Raw genomic sequence first — 21,904 nt, forward strand, 5'->3', positions numbered from 1 at the left:
TCACCCCCCCCCAATGCCCTTGCAAAGAGAGGGAGTCCACCTTTAACCCCTGTGAGACTTGCCTTGGTCTCTGTTTCCTGGATCTCCCCCTCCCAATATGATTTAGATTAGGCCTGTGGGAATCTGCCTTATCAGACCAGACCAGGCTCTGGGTCCAGCTCCCTGACACAGGCTCTTGGGGGGGGGGAGGAGTTGGAAGGGACCCCAATGGTCATCTCTTCCAAGCTCCTGCAATGCAGGAATCACAGCAACAGAATTCTTTCCATCACCTGTCCCCCTTTGGATCCGCAAGCAAACCATGCCTTCTGCCATTGAGCTCTGGTCTCTTCCTCTGGGCTTCTCCCTTGGGAGAAGGCTGGGCTGGGCAGAGACCTTTCTTAGAGGGACAAACAAACACAGACATATCTTCTCAGTGAAGCCCTGGGGTGAGCCTTAGAAGGAGAGGCCCTGTGCATTGATGGTGCGGCATAAGAAGTGACGGCAGTGCAGGGGTTAATTCAACATGGAGGAATTCAGGAGTTGATGGATGGCTTGCAACTTTTCTCAGAGCTTTCCAGGAAAGGTGGGGGTGGGATCTCTGAGCCACTTTCCTTCCAAGCTTGCATGGAACTTGTGTGCCTATTGATCTCTTCCATCTTTGGTCTTGCTACTAAAGGATTCTCAAGGCAGCTCATGATAAATGCCCATAAAATATTAACACTGGATAATTAAAACAATACACAAGCAGCAGGATAAATATACGTGGAGGTCCAGGGAGAGAGCCGCCCACCCCTCTTCTGAAACAAAGATGTCTTTTCCGGAGATGGGGAAGGAATGATCTGCTCTTTCTCCTCTCTCACTTACAACCCCCCCCAAGAAGAGACTCTGAGCAGCGATTCTCCTCAAGGTCTCCGCAGAGTAAAGGAGTCTGGCTTCACTGGGATGCAGAGGGTGCTAAAAGAAACACCAAGGCTCTCTCCTCACTCCAGATCCCAACGATGGAAGACTCAGGGCAGGCCACAGTCCTCTGTCAGGGATGCTTGAGTTGTGATTGAGGGAGGGGGGTTGGACTAGATGACACGTGGGATACCTTCCAACTCTACAGTGCTGTGATTCCCATGGTGCAGGGTTAAACCCTGGAATGTGCTCCCAGGTGTGGACAGATTCATGGAGGAAGAGGAGAGGGAGGAGGAGAGGGCTAACAGTGGTCACTATCCAGGATAGCTCTGCTCTGCAGTTGGAGACAAGTCAGTGGTTCTGAATACAGTGGTACCTTGCTTCTCAAACTTAATCTGTTCCGGAAGTCCGTTCCAAAACCAAAACGTTCCAAAACCAAGGTGCGCTTTCCCATAGAAAGTAACGCCAGACTTTTAAAAACAACCCCTAAAACAGCAATTTAACATGAATTTTACTATCTAACGAGACCATTGATCCATAAAATGAAAGCAATAAACAATGTACTGCAGTCACACAATCAATCAGTCAGTAGCTGAACTGGGTTCCACACAGTCACAAGAACAAAACAAAAAAGAGCCACAAAAAACAAAAACACAAAATAAATAGCAAAAACAGACAGATCTCAGCATAACACTCAAAATGGAAGTGTAACATTCAAAATGAAGCACATTCGGCTTCCAAAAAAAGTTTGGAAACTGAAACACCTACTTCTGGGTTTGCAGTTTTGGGGTTCCAAGTTGTTTGAGTACCAAGGCGTTTGAGAACCAAGGGACCGCTGCACACAGGAGGGGAGAGGGAGGCTCATGGGCTCGGATTCCGCTTGCAGGTTTCCCTTGGGGCATCTGGGTGGCTACTGTGAGCCCAGGACCCTTTGGCCTGATCCAGCAGGCTCTTCTGGTGCTCTTGGGTTTATTCTCAAAATCCCTTGCCATTTTAATTAAGCCCCCCCCCCCCCGAAGACAGGCTATTCTGTGGTCGCAGGCGGCTCACCCTCTCAGCCTCTTCTGCCTTCTCCTTTGCTCCCCGACTTGTGACTCTGGAAGGGCAGGCCAGGCTGGGGCCTCCAAGCAAATTGGCGCCTGCCATCCTTTCGAGCTGTCTTGGCTGCAGCAACGAGAGCAACTGGCTGCTCAACATTTTAATTAAGCTTACAAGGTGAAAATAAAATGAAAAAGCTGAAAGGAGCAAGTAGCACTGAGGAGTTGTACAGTTCAGTTCCCGTGTCTCAGCTGTGAGGGTGCGAAGGAGGCAGAGAGCCCAATGAAGCTGAACGTTGGAAGATTCAGGAGAGAGGAAGGGAAGTCCTTCTTCACAGAGTTCAACTGTGGAACTCCCTCCCACAGGAGCCAGGGGTGGCCACCAACCTGGGGGGCTTGAAAAGAACATTGGGCAAATTCATGGAGGAGAAGGAGAGGGCTTTTGATGGCCACCAGCCAGGATGTTCTGCTTTGGCTCCACAACTGGAGGCAGCAATGCTCTAAATGCCAGTTGCTGGAAGCCACAGGAGGGGAGAGTTGCTCTTGTGTTCAAGTCCTGCTTGTGGCTTGAGGCAACTGGCTGGCTGCTGTAAGAACAGGATGCTGGACTAAGTGAGCCATAGGCCTGATCCTGCAGGCACTTCTTATTGCTGGCAAGAGATTGGCCAGCCTCTTGTTCTTGAGACAGACTCTTCCATAGCTGAGCATCTTGTATCGGGAGGAGTTGACATTCGCTTTCCTGTTGCAAGACCCACCAGTTTGGGGTCAGGCCTGACCTTTGGAGCAACGGAGAGCAGGATCTTGCTCCCTCTTCAGCTCTTCCAGGGCAGCTGCCAGGTCCCCTTTTCACCTTCACCTGAAGCATCACCATTGTTTATTTGTGTGCTTCCTTTCCATAGCTAAATCCTTTCAAAATGGAGAGATTCAAAACAAATGAATCAAAACAAACACAGCAAAATTAAAACACTCCCCACGTAAGTCGTAAAAGGATTGAAAAATACAGATGCAAAAAATAATGATACCAATAGCAGTGAAATTAGCATCTCCAGAGTTCAATCTTGACCCCAAGAAAACAACAACACCCCACCCCAAGAGTCTGCAGGCATCCTGAGAAGAAGGTCTTTCAGGGCTCACAAGTAAGAGGGCCTCTGTGGAAGCCTCAGCTCCTGTAGCTGGAATCAGTCCGTCTGTCGGTCCAGCCATCATCTGTCAGGGCCCCAGAGCCCTCCCTTCCCAATTGTCTCAAGAGGTTCGCAAGGCAGGGAGCAGGTCTGCAGGACTGGCAGCCAAGAATCTTCTCCACTCTGGACCTCCCCAGCTCCTCCAACTCGTCTTCCCAGGACTTCCCTTCCAGGCCCCTTGCCATTCCAGCCTCCGTCCTGGTCTGCCTCCTCCTTATAATGTGGATTCTCATGTGTCCCGGACTCCAGACCAGCCTGGTCAGCGTAGAAGACTCTGTGTGTTTGTCTGCTGGAGACTCTGTTCCCACCCAAGCAGCCTTGGGTTGCCTTTGTCCTTTCAGCCACCTCCTGGTGACCTGCTCAGGCCAGACCCTCCTGGCGCCTCCTGCTTGCTGAGCTCGCAGCTTCTGCTTCCAGCATTGGGGCCTTTGGCTCTTGGGACCCAGGTCCAGGGTTTATTTTAAAGGGAGGATGTCATCTCCCTGGTGCTGGTCCAGCCTTCCAGCCTGTCAACATCATTTTCCATCTCTGTCAAATCTGTAAGCGTTTCTGACTTTTTCCTGTCATCCGTTAACATTTTGCCGTTTCCCCCTAAGCATCAAACTTCACCTTCCATTGACATCCTCCTCCTTACTCCACGCAGAGCTGGGCAAACCCATTTCTGTTGTTTTCTAGCCCTCTTGCCAATCTCAGCTCTTTCTGGGAAGACAGGGCTGCTGCTGCTGCTGCTGCTCTCGCACTCGGGTCCTCCTTGCTTTTGAGTTCTCCGTGGGGGCTTCTGGTAGGTCTCTGTGAGAGCCTCATGCTGGACATTGTAGTCTGCAATTCTAGGCTGCATCAGCAGGAGGTTGGAATAGATAACCCTCAGGCTTCCTTCAAACAATACAATTCTATGATTCTAGTGTCCCGATCAACAGAAGCAATAGTACCGCTCTATTCTGCCTTGGTCAGACCATACATGGAATACTGTGTCCAGTTCTGGGCACCACAATTTGAGAAGGATGTTGACAAGCTGGAAGGTGCAGAGGAGGGTGACCAAGAAGATCAAGGGTCTGGAAACCAAGTCTGATGAGGAACGGTTGAAGGAGCTGGGTATGTTTTGCCTGGAAAAGAGAAGACTGAGAGGAGATAGGAGAGCCATCTTCAAATATCTTAAAGGCTTTCCCATGGAAGAGGGAGCATTCTTGTTTTCTCCTGCTCTGGAGGGTAGGACTCGAGGCAATGGATTTAAGTTCCAAGAACAGAGATTCTGACTAAACATCAGGAAGAACCTTCTGACAGCAGGAGCTGTACCAGAGTGGAACGGTTTCCCTCGGGAGGTTGTGGACTCCTTCCTTGGAGGTTTCTAAGCAGAGGCTGGATGGTCACCTGTCAGGGATGCTTTTGCTGCCTTGCAGGGGGTTGGACTGGATGACCCTTAGTGTCCCTTCCTACTCTATGGTCTATGATTCTGCGCCTGACCCTTCACCCGCCACTTCCTCCATGGATGCAAGTGCAGGATAGCAGAGTTCCAGGTGTTCCTTCTTTCCTCCTCGGCTTGAATCATAGAATCATAGAGTTGGAAGAGACCACAAGGGCCATCGAGTCCAACCCCCTGCCAAGCAGGAAACACCATCAGAGCACTCCTGACATATGGTTGTCAAGCCTCTGCTTAAAGACCTCCAAAGAAGGAGACTCCACCACACTCCTTGGCAGCAAATTCCACTGTCAAACAGCTCTTACTGTCAGGAAGTTCTTCCTAATGTTTAGGTGGAATCTTCTTTCTTGTAGTTTGTATCCATTGCTCCGTGTCCGCTTCTCTGGAGCAGCAGAAAACAACCTTTCTCCCTCCTCTATGTGACATCCTTTTATATATTTGAACATGGCTATCATATCACCCCTTAACCTCCTCTTCTCCAGGCTAAACATGCCCAGCTCCCTTAGCCGTTCCTCATAAGGCATCGTTTCCAGGCCTTTGACCATTTTGGTTGCCCTCCTCTGGACACGTTCCAGTTTGTCAGTGTCCTTCTTGAACTGTGGTGCCCAGAACTGGACACAGTACTCCAGGTGAGGTCTGACCAGAGCAGAATACAGTGGCACTATTACTTCCCTTGATCTAGATGCTATACTCCTATTGATGCAGCCCAGAATTGCATTGGCTTTTTTAGCTGCCGCGTCACACTTGAGAGATGAGGTTGTCAGCAAGGCATGGATTTATGGGGTGATCTGCTCCCGGCAGAGTTAGATTTCCAGCAGATGCCAGGATAGCTGAAAGCCCCCATCACTACAGTTCTTATCTGCAAAAGTTCAGTCATCTGTTTCAGGAGAGTTTCCTCCTCGTCTTCTGGCTGGCTGACAGGAGATGCCTGTCCGCTCTGCTGTCCTCAGATGTCTCGAATTCCTCTAACTAACGTGTTCTAATTGTTATTTTAAGTATTCCCCTCCTCCCTTTTGTACACCGCTTTGACCTTTCTAATACGAAGCAATTAATGAGTTGTGCAAATAAACGAATCAAGCAACTAAACCTTTAGGTTTCAATTAGAAATGCAAACAATCTTGCAAAGGAGTGAGCTGCTAGCATGAAGCAGGAACCTCATCAAAGGGGGGGAAACAGGCAACAGGTTTTTCTTGGTTACAGTGGTACCTTGGTTCTCAAACTTAATCCGTTCCACAAGTCTGTTCCAAAACCAAAGCGTTCCAAAACCGAGGCCCGTTTTCCCATATAAAGTAATGCAAAATGGATTAATCCGTTCCAGACTTTTAGAAACAACCACTAAAACAGCAATTTAACATGAATTTTAGTACCTAAAGAGACCATTGATCCATAAATAAAAGCAATAATCAATGTACTGTACTATAAAATAAATAAGACAGTATTGTAAACGATGAAAATTAAATTATTATTATTTTCTTCCTTGCTCTCATGATAGTCATTGTTTGGAGGGGGGACTTTTATCCATTTCCGCAGTCACACAATCTGTCAATCAGCTGAACTGGGTTCCACACCGTCACAAAAACAAATTAACCGAAAAAGCCTCAAAAACAAAAACGCAAATAAATAGAAAAACCAAAAGCGCCAAATACAGTGGTACCTTGGTTCTCGAACGTAATCCGTTCTGGAAGTCCGTTTGACTTCTGAAATGTTCAAAAACCAAGGGGCAGCTTCTGATTGGTGCAGGTGCCCAATAGCCATCGGATGTTTGGCTTCTGAAAAAGGTTTGAAAACCAGAACACTTCCTTCCGGGTTTTTGGTGTTTGGGAACCAAGGTACCACTGTATTATTATTCATAATAATATTATCCCTGGCCACGATCCCTGGAGAAGAGGGCTAAGCTCTGCCTCCACAGTCGGAGGCAGCAGTGCTTCTGAATCCAGGAGGGACCAGATCCCTTGGGCTGGGATCCTGCTTGCAGATTTCCCTCTGGGAGATCTTCTCTGCTGCTGCGAGAGCAACATGGCGGACTAGACGGGCCATTGCTTTAGCCTCTTGGCATTCAGAGGCAGCGTCATGCACAAGCAAGATTCTTTCCTGCGCATTTCCTGGTGCCAGTTGCCTGACGCGATGGTCCTGCGCTCGCGTTCCCTGAGCCAGCCTGGCCTCCTGTCCCTGGCATGTGGCGTCTGTTCCTCAGGGGCCACTGGGTGGGGGGGACTCTCTCCCATCTGTTGCTGGGAGGAAGAGCAAGTGCTCCTGTCTGGAATCTGCTTGCAAGGAGTTGTGTAGGGAACGGGAAAAGGATAGTTAGCTGGACTTTATTTCCATGCCGCCTTCTGGCCAGAAAGGACTCCCAAGGCAGCTCTCAAGGAGCAGAAGATAAATAAAACGGAAGCAGTAAAATGCAGCTTATAGAAATCTGGGGTAAAATCCGAACATCTCTCCCCCCCTCCCCTGGCAAAATAAGGTCACTCTTCCCAAATGCACACAATACTCTTCCTGAGGACAAAAGCATTTATGAATGTAAGAAGAGTTTCCCGGATCCAGCCAGTGCCCATCTAGTCCAGCCTCCTGTTTCTGTGTCTGGAGCCTCGCTCCCAATGGCCCGCCTTCCCCAGGGTCAGAGAAATTGGGGGCCTTTTCCTCAAGGATGTGCTTCAGCATCACCCTTGGAAGTCCAAATTAATGCAAAAGAATATTCTCCGCGGAAAGGCGTAAATGGTTTTATTCCAAAAATTTATGGTTCCTTCCCAGAACGACCTGCCTCCCTCATGTTCAGGGCTGCTGGGGAAAGGGAGCAAGTTTAATTGGTACATTTATAGTCCTGGACTGCCTGGCTCTCCGCGAAGGAGCCCAGCCACTTTCTTTCCAACGCAACGTATAAATTGGAGCAATATTGGATTCTGCAGAGAAGAGATTACCCTCTCAGCTGCCTATAAAAATGAATTTGTTTCTGTAAGCTTTTTCCCTTTGTCCAGTGGACACAAGAGTCTCCTGGGCGTCTGAGATGGAGGCAGCAAAAGACCCATCAGTGGCATTGCTCGGCCTCTGGGCTCCTGCTACCCTCTGGATGTGGGGCAGGGGCAGACTGTTCCCCATCAGGGCAGGCCATGGGGGTCCTTGTCTGGGGCTGGGAGGCCGAGCCCTCTGGACATGGAGTCGGCAGAGCTTGCACACTGACATTTCCTAAACCACAGAGAGCATTTTAATATGTTTTATATCCTGCCTTTTCAACAAAACTGTTTGCAAGGCAGCTAATGTTAAGTGCACAGAACCATGCGGGATGGAAATAATTAAACGGAGGCAGAAGAAAATCAGCAGCAAAGAAAACTTCAGCCGTCATAAAGAAAAAAGCACAATCTCCTTCCAATAAAACAGCTTTAACTTGGAAGGAAAGCGAAGTTGGAGCCAAGGAAATTTATCTGGGGGGAAGGGCGATTGCACGGCCTGGATCTTCGTCTTGCCCGTGGTTTCAGACATGTGCTCCTAGGATTGCAGAGTTCAGAGGGATCCCAAGGGTCATCTAGTCCAACCCCCTGGAAGGCGGGGGTCAAAGCTGTTTCACCTCTGCGGATGGTTGAGAGGGAGCCAGGAGCTGCCGGGAGACACGAGTTTGGGATGATGGCAGAAACATTGCAGGGGGTAAACTCAGTGGCCCTGAGGGTCCCTTCTAAATCTTCAATTCTATGATTCTATGAAAAGGAAAAAGGGACTTAACTCCAGAGGGGCCTCTCCAAAATTGAGGAATGGGCAATAAACCAGCAAATAAACCAGCAAAGATGGAAGGGTTGCTGAACACAAATCCGGACACAGAAGTTGTTGAACTTTTTTGGGGGGAGGGAAAGTTGTTGAGCTATTTTTAAGGAAATTTGCCAAAAAATTCAACCCTTCTGACATGGGTTGCCATATGTCTGGGTCTATAAGGACATTTTTACCGATTTTTTGAAATTTCACCCGGACGTTATTTCCAATGGACAAATCCTGAAGGTATGGAAGCCCCAAAGCATGGTTCAGTGCCAGCCTGGGCCAAGCGGTGAGCCATTGGGGCAAATAAACTGAATTTCACATATCTACTCTGATGTGGTCTGAGCTGGTGGTGACGGACCAGAAGGAGACTTTGAGTTTATGATCACAGTTCCCTGTCGGAGGCCATGGAGACACCAGCCCCCCTAAGGCAAAAGTTAATGCGAGGAATTGTTGGGAAAGGGGTCAAAAATAAAACTGCTGACACCCTAATGCTGTCCTATGACACCTTGCATTGTGGGACAGTGTGGTGCACTGGTTAGAGTGTCAGCCTAACGCCTGGGAGACTTGGGTTTAAATCCCCACTTCTTCAAGGGGTGACCTTGAGGGCATTCACTTCCTCATGAAGAAATGTTGCAGCATTTGGTATTCCTTAGCACTCCCTGGCATCCTTTCCACTGTGCCTTCTTTGTGATTGGTGATGCCACTGGGATGGTTGTATAGGGCCTTTGATGGTGCTTTTCTCAGTCTGTGCACCTCAAAGGGTTTTGGGTGGTCATATTGTTGTAAGCCAAAAAGTAGCTTATCTCTTGAGTTTATGCCAATAAAACCCAGAAACAAGAGGAGTTAGGAGTCCATCGTGGTTTATTGCAAAGCAATAGGTTACAGTCGGATTGTTCCGCAAAACTGCAACCCCACCCGATGGTCCAGGCAGTGGTATTTATAAAGTTTCAGACAAAGCATTTCAATTTTCACCAATCATGTACATCATTACCTCATTTCATGTTTAATACACATGCACAATAAACACTGGAAATTTTGCTGATTCAGTGTTGATTCCCACCAGGATCTGTTACATTGTGTTAGTGTTACGTGCAGACATTTGCACAATGTAACAACTTATGTTCTAGCTTTGAGCTGTATCTTTTTGATTCACATATTACATGGGTAGGCAAACTAAGGCCTGGGGGCCGGATCCAGCCCAATCACCTTCTAAATCCAGCCCATGGACGGTCTGGGAATCAGCATGTTTTTACATGAGTAGAATGTGTCCTTTTATTTCAAATGCATCTCTGGGTTATTTGTGGGGCATAGGAATTCGTTCATTTTTTTATTCTTCAAAATATATTCCAGCCCCCCACCAAGTCTGAGGGACAGTTGACCGGCCCCCTGCTGAAAAAGGTTGCTGACCCCTGAATTACCGTATTTTTTGCACCATAACACTCACTTTTTTCCTCCTAAAAAGTAAGGGGAAATGTCTGTGCGTGTTATGGAGGAAATGCCTACGGGTGGCATGCCTACGGATTTTCCTCCTCTAAAAGCTATGTGCGTGTTATGGTTGGGTGCGTGTTATAGAGCGAAAAATACGGTAGATGTATTCCTGCCCCAATTGGGGGGGGGGGAGGCAACTTGCAAAATCACCAATTTCATAAAGCAACAGGTTACCATAACTTTTCTATTAGAAACGCACTCAAGGAATTCCAGGGGTACACATTATCACATTTATGGTGGCCCTTTGGGCCACTGCCACAATATTTCTTCAGCTGCAACTGGTGCCTGCCTCCTACTTTCCTGCTAAACTCCTGCAACTTTCCTGCTGCAAATGCTCCAGTTCTTTTGGTGTTGTTGGTCGTCCTGCTTTTAATGTGCTACAGCACAAGAGCACCTTTGCAAAACACACAGATTCTTTGTGATGGAGCCATCCCCACTTTCCCATTGCTGGAGACCTTTGGAGGGGAAAGGGCTCTTGTGTTTGAATCCTGCTTGCTGGTTTCCCATAATGGGCATCTGGTAGACCTCTGTGACAACAGGCTGCTGGGCTGGATGGGCCCCCTTGGCCTTGATCCTACAGAGCTGTGCTTACCTTCTTTGGTTCTGCAGATGCCCTAATGCCTGCATTCCTGTTGTGCCTTTGTGCATGGATTTACGCAGTGGTTTAGAACAGCAATCACAGCCAGAACATAAAAGCGTTAAATTCTATGATTCTATGGGGGGAAAGGACAGTATGGTGGCCTGGCTGGTGTCATAATACAACTAACTTTTGCTGCAGGGGAAGTGGGATTTGTGGATGGGACACAGACAATGAGATGGGCAGAGTTATATAAAGATAATGATGATGATAATTTATTTATACTCGGCCCATCCAGCTGGGCCTCCTCAGCCACTCTGGGCAGCTCCCAACAAAATAGTAAAAATACAATAAAACATCAAAGAATCATAGCATTGTAGAGTTGGAAGGGACCATGAAGGTCCTCTAGTCCAACCCCTGCAATGCTGGAATCTCAGCTAAAGCATCCCTGACAGATGTCCCTCCAACCTTGGGGTGAAGCGGGGCTGCAATAATGCAGGAGGGCACCTGGAAAACTTTGCTCAGCCTTGTCTCTGCGGTGACTGGCAGGACCTCTCCAGGGGTTCAGGTGGGAGTCTTGGCTGGAGATGCTGTTGGGGGGTGAAGCCGGGACCTTTTGCGCAGGGAAGGGGGAGCCAGCTTGTTTTCTGCTGCTCCCCCAGGGAGGACACAATGGATTTCAGTGGCAAGAAAGGAGATTCTAGCAGGGGGTTGCCATGTGTCCTCTTTTCCCGGGACATGTCCCCCTTTTCAGGAGTAAAATCTCTGCCTGGGTGGATTTTTAAAATTTACCAAAATGTCTCTGGCTATACTTTCTGGAGGAGACATAGACACAACTGGTGGCTGAAGACTTGCTTTCCTCTTCCCTTCTCCTGCCCCCTCAGCAATATTTCACAGCTTCTATAGCCTACAATTTAAAAAGAGAGTTGTCATAGTGTCCTCTTTTTTGCTCTTCAAAATGTGGCAACCCAAGTTCTGATCTTATTTCTTGAAAGTTTTAAAGAGGTTTTTTAAAAAAACTGATAATGTTATTGTCTTATTCAATTTGTAAACCAGTTTGAGGTTGTTGGAGATTCACCCCCCATCAAATGGTGTATAATTTTTATGAAATAATAAATACACAAATAGCTGTTCCATAGTGAAGAGACCCCTTGGATTCCTTTGCCAGAGGTTTTTATGCAGCGGTCGGACGACCACCTGATATGGATTCTTTAGCTGTGTTCGGGGGGAGGTCCAGATGGCCCTGGGGGTTCCCTTCCAACAATTCTATGCTTCTATGAAATGAATTGCGCTGGTGGGGCTGTGTGTGGGACTCGAACCCGGTGCTCCCCATGTAACCCCTCTCCTCTCTCTCTCTCTCTCTCTCAGCATCCTGACCCCGCTCTACAATGGAAAAACTGCTTCTGTATCTGCTCTTCATTGGCATAGCGGCGAAGGCTCAGATCTGTCCCAAGCGCTGCGTCTGCCAGATCTTGTCCCCCAACCTCGCCACCCTTTGCGCCAAGAAGGGCCTCCTCTTTGTGCCCCCCAACATCGACCGGAGGACCGTGGAGCTGCGCCTGGCCGACAACTTTGTCACCAGCATCAAGCGCAAGGATTTTGCCAACATGACCAGCCTGGTGGACCTGACCCTCTCGCGGAACACCATCAGCTTCGTCACCCCGCACGCCTTTGCTGACCTGCGCAACCTGAGGGCCCTGCACCTGAACAGCAACCGGCTGACCAAGATCACCCACGACATGCTGAGCGGGCTCCTCAACCTGCACCACCTGATCCTCAACAACAACCAGCTGACGCTGATCTCCGCCACGGCCTTCGACGACGTCCTGGCGCTCGAGGAGCTGGACCTATCCTACAACAACCTGGAGACCATCCCCTGGGACGCCGTGGAGAAGATGGTCAGCTTGCACACCCTCAGCCTGGACCACAACATGATCGACAGCATCCCCAAGGGGACCTTCTCCCACCTCCACAAGATGACCCGGCTGGACGTCACCTCCAACAAGCTGCACAAGCTGCCCCCCGACCCCCTCTTCCAGAGGGCCCAGGTCTTGGCCACCTCAGGGATCATCAGCCCCTCCACCTTCGCCCTCAGCTTTGGCGGGAACCCCTTGCACTGCAACTGCGAGCTGCTGTGGCTGCGGCGCCTCTCCAGGGAGGACGACCTGGAGACCTGCGCCTCCCCGCCGCTCCTCTCGGGCCGCTATTTCTGGTCGGTCCCCGAGGAGGAGTTTCTGTGCGAGCCGCCGCTCATCACGAGGCACACCCATGAGCTGAGGGTGCTGGAGGGGCAGAGGGCCATCCTGAGGTGCAAGGCCCGCGGGGACCCCGAGCCGGCCATCCACTGGATCTCGCCCGAGGGCAAGCTGATCTCCAACGCCACACGCTCGCTGGTCTACGACAACGGGACCCTCGACATCCACATCACCACCATGAAGGACACGGGCTCCTTCACCTGCATCGCCTCCAACCCGGCCGGGGAGGCCACGCAGTCGGTGGACCTGCACATCATCAAGCTGCCCCACATCGTCAACAGCACCAACCACATCCATGAGCCGGACCCCGGGTCCTCGGACATCTCCACCTCCACCAAGTCCGGCTCCAACGCCAGCAGCAGCAGCAGCAGCAGCAACGGGGAGCCCAAGGTCAGCCCCGACAAGAAGGTGGTGGTGGCCGAGGCCACGTCCTCCACCGCCCTGCTCAAGTTCAACTTCCAAAGGAATATCCCCGGAATACGCATGTTCCAAATCCAGTACAACGGGACGTATGACGACTCGCTTGTTTACAGGTAAGGGGCCCTGACCAGTTTGGCCCAGCTCCCTTCGCTGGGGGGGGGGAACCTTTTCCTTTCGCCTCTTCTAGGCTCTTGGGGGGTCAGGTGGGCTCAGCAGGAGATGGGGAGAAACCCTCTTCATTCAGGTCTTGCCAGCACCAAATTCAGGACAGTGTGGGACTGGACAAAGGAGGAATGATGGAGATGGCCTCGCCCTCCTGAGTCTTCCAGAGAAGAGGAAGACAGTATAGATTTATGGCAGTAGTTTGAGGAAGGTCATGGCTCAGAGGGAGACGAAGAGCAAAGTTAGGAAATAATGAGAGAGGAAGTGGGGGGGGGGAGCAGAGCCGGAGCAGCTGGATGACACATTATCACTCGACAGCATTCCAGGCCCCCCTTCTCCCAGAACCCGGCGGGCAGTGAAAGCAGGAGAGCAAAGGCTTGTAACCAAATGGCCTTAAGCGGCAACTGTAAGGTGGGTGGTGCTGTTGCTGACTGAGGAGAGAAGGGGGGTGGAGATTGCTCAGAGCAACACCATTGCTCCAAGAGGTATCATTTCTAAGCCTCCCTCTGTGAATATTGAATAAAAGACATTGGTAAGAGCTTCCTGGTCTTATCTTTTCCTGCCAGCCTGCTGTGGGGGATCAGATTCCTTGACGCCTGGCAGCAGGTGGCCTCCCTGCACAGGGCACTGAGCCAAGGGGGCACAAGATCCAGAAGATCCATAACTGAGAGGATCCATTGGTGGAGGGGGCAAATTTTGGCCTCGCACAGAGAGCCATATTACCAAAAATTACCAAAGTCCAGCAGCATAGCTAGCTGCTCGGGGGCCCTGTGCCCGGGGTGGGGTGAGCCAGGGCAGGGTGTGCTGCGTGGAGCCTCCCTGGGGTCTGCCCCCACCTCCCCCTCAGCTATAGGGTGGCTAAGGGAGAGGTGGTGGGCAGACACAAGCCCCACGGTGCCGTTTTGGGTGGCGCAGAGCCTGCAGGCACCCGACCCCTTCGTTGCCCCCAAGAGAGATGCATGACCCAGAGCACCTCCCCCCCCCCCAGCTACACCTCTGCCCAAGTCTGCTCCAGTCTTGCAAGACTTCTCCCCACAGGCATTTGGGAACAGACTGCTTTTAAGAAAAAGGCTGGCGCTGTGCCAGTTTAATTGTAATTACTGGTATGGCTTCCATCGGTGTTATCTGTGCACTTAGTTTTAACGCTAGCAGTGTTTAATTGTTTTTTAAGGAAAGCTTTCCACCTCGTGCTTTTAGAAGTCTTTATTTTTATCTGTATGCCACCTGCAAACATTGAAATGCAGAGCGCTGGAAGTGCAAGTATACAAAACGCAGTTTATGGAAGTCGATCCAAAAATGACAGAAATCAGCAATTTGGGCAAATGGAGAATAAAGGCAATATTACCATTCCAAAAAAGCAACCTGGGCTTAGGTACATGGAGACACAGCAAGGCATGAGTTAACCAGCAGTAACGTTTCTGGCCCTGGTTTTGCTGCCCTCCAAGTAGCCTGCAGCTGGCTCCCATAGCCTTACTCCCGAGGAGGCTGGCAGCAGCAAAGGGCAAATGTCAGGAAGGGCAAGGAAGGCAAGTCTCTCTTCCAGCCTCCTAATATATAAAATAATAAAATTGTCCAGTAGCACCTTAGAGACCAACTCAGTTTGTTCTGGGTATAAGGTTTTGTGTGCATGCACACTTCTTCAGATACACTGAAACAGAAGTCACCAGGCCCTTCTATATAGTGGGAGGGTGGGATGGTGTTTTTCTCAGGAGGGGAGTAGGAGATGGGTGATTGACTCAAAGGGTATGGTCAACCTGTTAATGACTGCAATTAATCCTACAGGAAAAAGCAAGGGATAGTATGCAGATGATTAGCATATATAATGAGACAGGAATCCAATATCTCTATTCAGACCAGGTCTCTCCATAGTTTTCAGTTTAGTGATAAGCTGTAATTCAGCAACTTCTCTTTCAAGTCTTTTTCTGAAATTCTTTTGTAATAAGACAGCTGCTTGGAGATCCTGTATTGAATGGCCTGGGAGACTGAAGTATTCTCCTTCCGGCTTCTCTGTCTTGTGATTCCTGATGTCAGATTTATGTCCATTTATCCTTTGGCGTCGTTTGGCCTGTTTGTCCAATATAGAGAACTGAGGGACACTGTTGGCATTTGATGGCATACACAATGTTAGAAGATGAGCAATTAAATAGTCCTGAGATGGTATGTTTGATGTTGTTGGGGCCAGTAATGGTGTTGTCCGGGTTTATGTGGCAGCAAAGTTGGCATCTGGGTTTATTGCAGGCTCTGGTACCAGTGTCCATGTTAAGTCTGGTTGCTGTATTATTGTGGGTGAGGAGTTGTTTAAGATTGGGTGGCTGTCTGTAGGCAATGAAAGGTCTTCCTCCCAGAGCTTGAGAAAGAGAACTGTTGTTGTCTAGGAGAGGTTGTAGATCTCTGATGATGCGTCGAACTGTTTTAACTTGGGAGCTGTATGTGATTACTGGTGGTCTGTTATTTTCTCTTTTGGGTCCGTCTTGCAGCAAGTTCTCCCTGGGGATCAGCCTCCTGGAAGTCTCCACTGCTGGTGCAAGTCTTGTTGCATTTCAGGGAGTTTTGCGGGGGGTTAGGCAAGTGAGGTGAAATAGTAGCCAAATATGCACACCTGAAATATGTTCAGTGTTCTCAGCCCAGTCCTCTGGGACTCTCTGCCACTGGAGACTCAGCAGGGACCTTCTGTGCCAATTTCTAAAAGCCTGCTGAAAACCTTCCTATTCTATTCCTCTAGGCCTCTGCAGGCCATTAAAACTGCAACCTTCCACAATATTTTGTTGATGTCTGACTTTTTCTTTTATTTTGTTGTGGTTTTTATGGGATGGTTTTATGGTTTTATTGGTGTAAACCACTTTGATATTTTGTATGGCACAGCAGTACAAATATTCTTCATAAATAAGATGTCTGATGGTGGGAAACATAGTTCATTTCAATTTTTATTTGCATACTGCCTTTCTGTATCTCTGCACATGAGATGCTTGCAAGCAGCAAAGGAAAAAACATAAGCAGCAAAGATCAGACATCTCATAGAATCATAGAATCATAGAGTTGGGAGAGACCACAAGGGCCATCGAGTCCAACCCCCTGCCAAGCAGGAAACACCATCAGAGCGCTCCAATGCAGTTAGGAATATGACCTTCACATAAACAACCTATATCAAATAAAGAAATAGCCAATAATGCATTTAGAATGTAGTAGCACCTAATACAGTGGTACCTCAGGTTACATACGCTTCAGGTTACAGACTCCGCTAACCCAGAAATAGTACCTCAGGTTAAGAACTTTGCTTCAGGATGAGAACAGAAATCGTGCTCTGGCAGCGCAGCAGCAGCGGGAGGCCCCATTAGCTAAAGTGGTCTTCATGTTAAGAACAGTTTCAGGTTAAGAACGGACCTCCAGAACAAATTAAGTACGTAACCAGAGGTACCACTGTAATGAAATAGAAATTCACCCTCAACAATTGCAATAAATCATTACTAGATTATAATCAATAAAAATAACAGTGACTCAGAATGTATAAAATGCCACAATACACAAAAGATGTAAAAGGACTGAATTGATCAACAAAATCAAATAACTTTTTTTAAAAAGAAACCCATCAACATCTGGCAGGCCAGATTTCCCCCAGACCTGCTTGAAATGTGTTGCAACCCAAGTGTGGCCTCAAAGAGGGGACTGGCTCTTTGTACGTTGCCTTGAGTCCCATCAGGGGCAAAGGCTGAGTCTGAATAAGTATGTAATGTACAAAAACAGAGAGGTGAGGGTTGAGGGAGTCAGATAAGCTTCTAGATTTGGTTTGAATTAATTGTGCAGAAGTCCCTTTGCCACAAGGAGCCTGTGGCCAAAGCGGCTGGCGATCACCGTGAGTTACCAGTGATCTACCACAGATGTCCAGTGATCTACCTGTAGGACATGCCTGCCATATAGCATATATTCAACACACAAAAACAGCGACAATTTGCTATTGACAAAGGACAGCTGGACACATCAAGGGCCCCATTACCTTCAGGAGCTGAGGGCCTCATCAAACCTCAATCCGGCCCTGGCTCTCTCTGTCGGAAAGGTCTCCCTAATGTTTCATCGGAATCTAACCCTGGGAGAGCTCGTGATTTCTGTCATTCCTGAATGCTTTGCACTTCCTATAAGATGTTCACTGCCAACTCTTGGGAGTTGACTACCCCTGCTATATGGTAATTGATGGACCTAATAGGTATCTAAAGCCATTTGCACATGCAGAATGTAGGTACCCTATATAGAGAAATCAGCAAACCAGGGATATTTGAGGGAGCAGGCGGAGCTCATTTCTTACTTCATAGGAGCCTACACAACACAAAACACTGTTGCTGGATGTAGGTTTTGTTTTATTTGGTTTTTATCTTATATTTTGGAAATGTACATCCAGGCTTTTTTCCTTAAGTTTTTTGGGGCCCCCAAGAGAGTGGGGCCCTAAGCTAGAGCTGGTTTAGCTTATACGTAAATCCGGCACCGGTGAGAGCTGTTCGATGGCGGGACGGAATCCCTCGGTAGATGGTGGACTCTCTTTCCTTGGAGGTTTTCAAACACAGGTTGGGCAGCCGCCTGTCAGGGACCCTTGAGCTGTGATTCCTGCATTGCAGGGGGCTGGACTAGAGGACCCTTTGGGTTCCCTTCCAACTCTGCAGCTCTTTGATTCTCCACCAGCACCAACCAGCCTCCAGGCAAGAGGAAAGGCCTTTTGCAGCCATCAGGTTCGATTTGCGCTTTATTTTTGGCTCATCCCCGCTGACCTTTAATCCTTCGAGGTAATCTGATTAGCGCAAGGATTGGAAAGTTAGCCCTACTCAGGAGACACTAACACCCTCTGTTTGGGGGAGGGAACGACAGGGGAAAAGGATATCCATAAATTATTTTTTATTTATATATATCCATGGATGAATGACGGAAGAGCGTGTGGACAAGGTGTTGGATTTGCTAAGTGGATTTGCTTTGAAGCCTCCTAATGGAGCAGACACACCTTTCCAAACCGATTTGTCATAAATTATTCCCTTTTTCTCCCCCACTTTTCAAAGCCACGTCCTTGGGGAGGGAGCGGGATCCTGCAGATCAAAGCCACCCACAAGCCCCCAGACTCTCCCAGGACGCTGGCAGGTTTCCTTGCGGTTACTGCATCGGGCGAGAGAGCGTTTGCCAGGGACTCCCCTTGGGGGCTGTGGGGAGGGCTGTATGTGTCTGTGGTTGTGGGGCTGCTCACAGGGACTAGAAGCCTGAGGAGGAGAGGATGCGGAAGGACGGAGCCCGTTCCGAGAGAGGATGCTCAGCCAGGGCAGTCCTGGGTCTTCGGAGGCGTCTCAGGTTGTGTCCTGAATGGGGTAACTGTGAAGGACCAGGTGCGCAGCCTGGGAGTCATTTTGGACTCACAGCTGTCCATGGAGGCATAGGTCAGTTCTGTGTCCAGGGCAGGTGTCTACCAGCTCCATCTGGTACGCAGGATGAGACCGTCCCTGGCCGCAGACTGTCTGGCCAGAGTGGTGCATGCTCTGGTTATCTCCCGCTTGGACTACTGCCATGTGCTCTACGTGGGGCTACCTTTGAAGGTGACTCGGAAACTGCAACTAATCCAGAATGCGGCAGCTAGACTGGTGACTGGGGGCGGCCACCGGGACCACGTAACACCGGTCCTGAGAGATCTACATTGGCTCCCGGTACGTTTCCGAGCACAATTCAAAGTGTTGGTGCTGACCTTTAAAGCCCTAAATGGCCTCGGTCCTGTATACCTGAAGGAGCGTCTCCACCCCCATCGTTCTGCCCAGACACTGAGGTCCAGCACCGAGGGCCTTCTGGCGGTTCCCTCATTGCGAGAAGTGAGGTTCCAGGGAACCAGGCAGAGGGCCTTCTCGGTAGTGGCGCCCACCCTGTGGAACACCCTCGCTTTAGATGTGAAGGAAATAAGCAGCTATCTTATCTTTAAAAGACATCTGAAGGCAGCCCTGTTTAGGGAAGCTTTTAATATTTGATGCTGTACTGTTTTTAACATTTGATTGGGAGCCGCCCAGAGTGGCTGGGGAAACTCAACCAGATGGGTGGGGTATAAATAATAAATTATGATGATGATGGTGGTGGTGTCTGGGCCCCTTGGACTCCTTGCCCCCGATTCTGGGCCAGTTGAGGCCAACTTGCAGCAGGCAGCTGGCTGGCTTGCCTCTCCCCTTTGCTTTCTCGTTTCCCCTATATTTACAACCCACCCTATTTTCGTGACTGTGGTTTATGATGTTGCTTTCCTCCTGGCGTCTTCCCTGGGACCTTCGGATGAAGGGAACGTCATAAATAAAATTATTTGCTTCTTCCTCCAGCCTTAGGCAGCCAGCAAGGGGCCTCGATACAAAGTCAGACCTGCTGGTCTAGCTAGATCTGTATCGCCTGCAGAGACCGGGACACACTTTCCAGGGGTTCGGGCAGGGAGATGCTCTAAGCCAGGCACCCCCAAACTCGGCCCTCCAGATGTTTTGGGACTACAACTCCCATCATCCCTAGCTAGCAGGACCAGTGGTCAGGGATGATGGGAATTGTAGTCCCAAAACATCTGGAGGGCCGAGTTTGGGGATGCCTGCTCTAACCACTGAGCTACAACCCCACAGTAGTCCTAAGCTCACGGCTCCCCATTTTCACAGCAGTTTGCCACCATTATTGTTGCTGTTACCCCACAACATTTTAGTGTGATTTCCTACAAATGGACACACCTGTTTGCAATTTTGCTTGATAAAGACATTTTTTGCAAAACAACTTTCCATAATAAGATGCCTCTTTCTTTGCCGTTTTCCTCCATTCTTGCCTTGGTGTGAGCATTTGCCCTTGCAAGAGCCGCTTTGCAGAACCGCATTGCAAAATCTGGAGAAGTGCCTTCTCTCAGACTGACCTGCCTTGCAGGACTGCTGTGGAGATTAAACGAGGAGGGGGTGAGAACCATGTCAGGCGCCTCGAGCTCCTTGGGGAGAAAAAGCTGGGATATAAATGCAGGAAATAAATAAAGAAGAAGACTTGAGACTAATGAGCAGCCCCCACCAGAAGTGGCCATGGGGCCTCTGTGTGTTGGGGAGCTTGTCTTTTTGCCATGGGGTATTTGCAACAAAGCCACCTTCTCCTCTGGCTTCTGCACTACTGAGAAAGAGGCGGCTGGGTGCCCTAAATGACCTCGGCCCAGTATACCTCCCCCAATTGCAATTGCACCAGGGTCCCTCTCCTGAGGGCCTTTTGGGGGTTCCTTCCCTGCGAGAAGTGAGGTTACAGGGAACCAGGCAAAGGGCCTTCTCGGTGGTGGCGCCCGCCCTGTGGAACGCCCTTCCGTCAGATGTCAAGGAAATAAACAACTACAGTGGTACCTCAGGTTAAGAACTTAATTCGTTCTGGAGGTCTGTTCTTAACCTGAAACTGTTCTTAACCTGAAACACCACTATAGCTAATGGGGCCTCCTGCTGCTGCCGTGCCGCTGGAGCACAATGTCTGTTCTCATCCCGAAGCAAAGTTCTTAACCCGAGGTAATATTTCTGGATTAGTGGAGTTTGTAACCTGAAGTGTCTATAACCCGAGGTACCACTGTATCTGACTTTTAAAAGACATCTGAAGGCAGCCCTGTTTAGGGAAGTTTCTAATGTTTGAAGTTTTATTCTGTTTTTAATGTTCTGTTGAAAGCCGCTCAGACTGGCTGGGGAAACCCAGCCAGAAGGGTGGGGTATAAATAAATTATTATTATTATTATTATTATTATTATTATTATTATTATTATTATTATTATGTGCCCCACCCTCACCTCATGAGGCTTCTCTCCAGGCCTCCCAACCTGTTCCAGGTGGGAGGCAGAATGTGGCTTCATCTTTTGCTAGGGACAAGCATCACGGAGTCTCCAAGCTGGATAACAAGAGTGGTTCCCAAAGTGGGTGGGGAAAGGGATTCCCTAGGGGGGTGCCAAGAGGTGAGGGGGCACCGGGGGACACGCTGGAGGTGTCTGTCAGCACCAGATGCAGTTCATCTGCTTTGTAGACTTCATTGAAGTGAGTAGTATTAATTGGGGTTTGAACAAAAGTGCAGTTATTTGGTTGCTGATTTGAATTGCCGTACCATCTTCCTTAGTGAGTCCTGCAAACTGCTCTTCTGGATAATGGTTTTTATAAGGAAGGGGGAACTGGGGATGAATTTATGGAACGGGGGGGGGGGGGGCGATGGCACCCAAACATTTGGGAACCTCTGGTTTACAGTGTAACTTTAAACATTGAGAACGTTGGCCTTGTCTTATGAGGCTCTGCCTGTAGCATACCCTCCAAGTCTCCCGATTTCCCAGGAATTATGAAAGCCCTCCTGGCTTTGGGTTTGATCCTGAAATGTCATTTTGGCCACCACCAGCTGGTGCTGCCGCCCCTGATCTCAGGGGGGAGGCTGAGGGGGGAGGTTTGTCCTGAGCAGCAGCCGATAAGGAGCATCCCTTGGGCATCTCTTGGCGGCGGCTGGTGAGCGGGCAAGGAGAGGCTGCGGCTGGCCAGGCCCAGCCCCACGTGACCCCCTGGTTGTGGGGGGCAGGCAGAGGGCAAGGCCACCCTGGGCAGGAAGAACGGGGGAGCAGAGCGGAGTTGGAGGAGTCTTAGGTTTTTAAAAAAATATATGCATTGTGCGCCTGCATCTAATCTCGCCCCTCTCTAAAATGCATATATTGGTATGCCTTTTTCCTTTTTGTAAATCTACCAAAGAATGCAATAAAATAAAATTGGGATTCAGGGCTTTTCTCAGGAGTA

General features: G+C 49.3%; 1 protein-coding gene across 3 annotated transcripts in view; it reads left to right on the plus strand.

The window, feature by feature from the left end:
- Positions 1–21,904, plus strand: part of LRFN5 (leucine rich repeat and fibronectin type III domain containing 5) — a 69,648-nt gene that overhangs the window by 35,523 nt on the left and 12,221 nt on the right. For all 3 annotated transcript variants that reach the window (XM_053377665.1, XM_053377579.1, XM_053377487.1), the window contains exon 2: positions 11,689–13,108. In XM_053377665.1, coding sequence (XP_053233640.1) covers positions 11,709–13,108 — 1,400 coding nt within the window. In that variant the 5' untranslated portion in view covers positions 11,689–11,708. The remainder of the gene's footprint in view (positions 1–11,688; positions 13,109–21,904) is intronic.

This window comes from Podarcis raffonei, chromosome 1 (genome assembly GCF_027172205.1).
Source record: "Podarcis raffonei isolate rPodRaf1 chromosome 1, rPodRaf1.pri, whole genome shotgun sequence".
Classification (NCBI taxonomy): domain Eukaryota; kingdom Metazoa; phylum Chordata; class Lepidosauria; order Squamata; family Lacertidae; genus Podarcis; species Podarcis raffonei.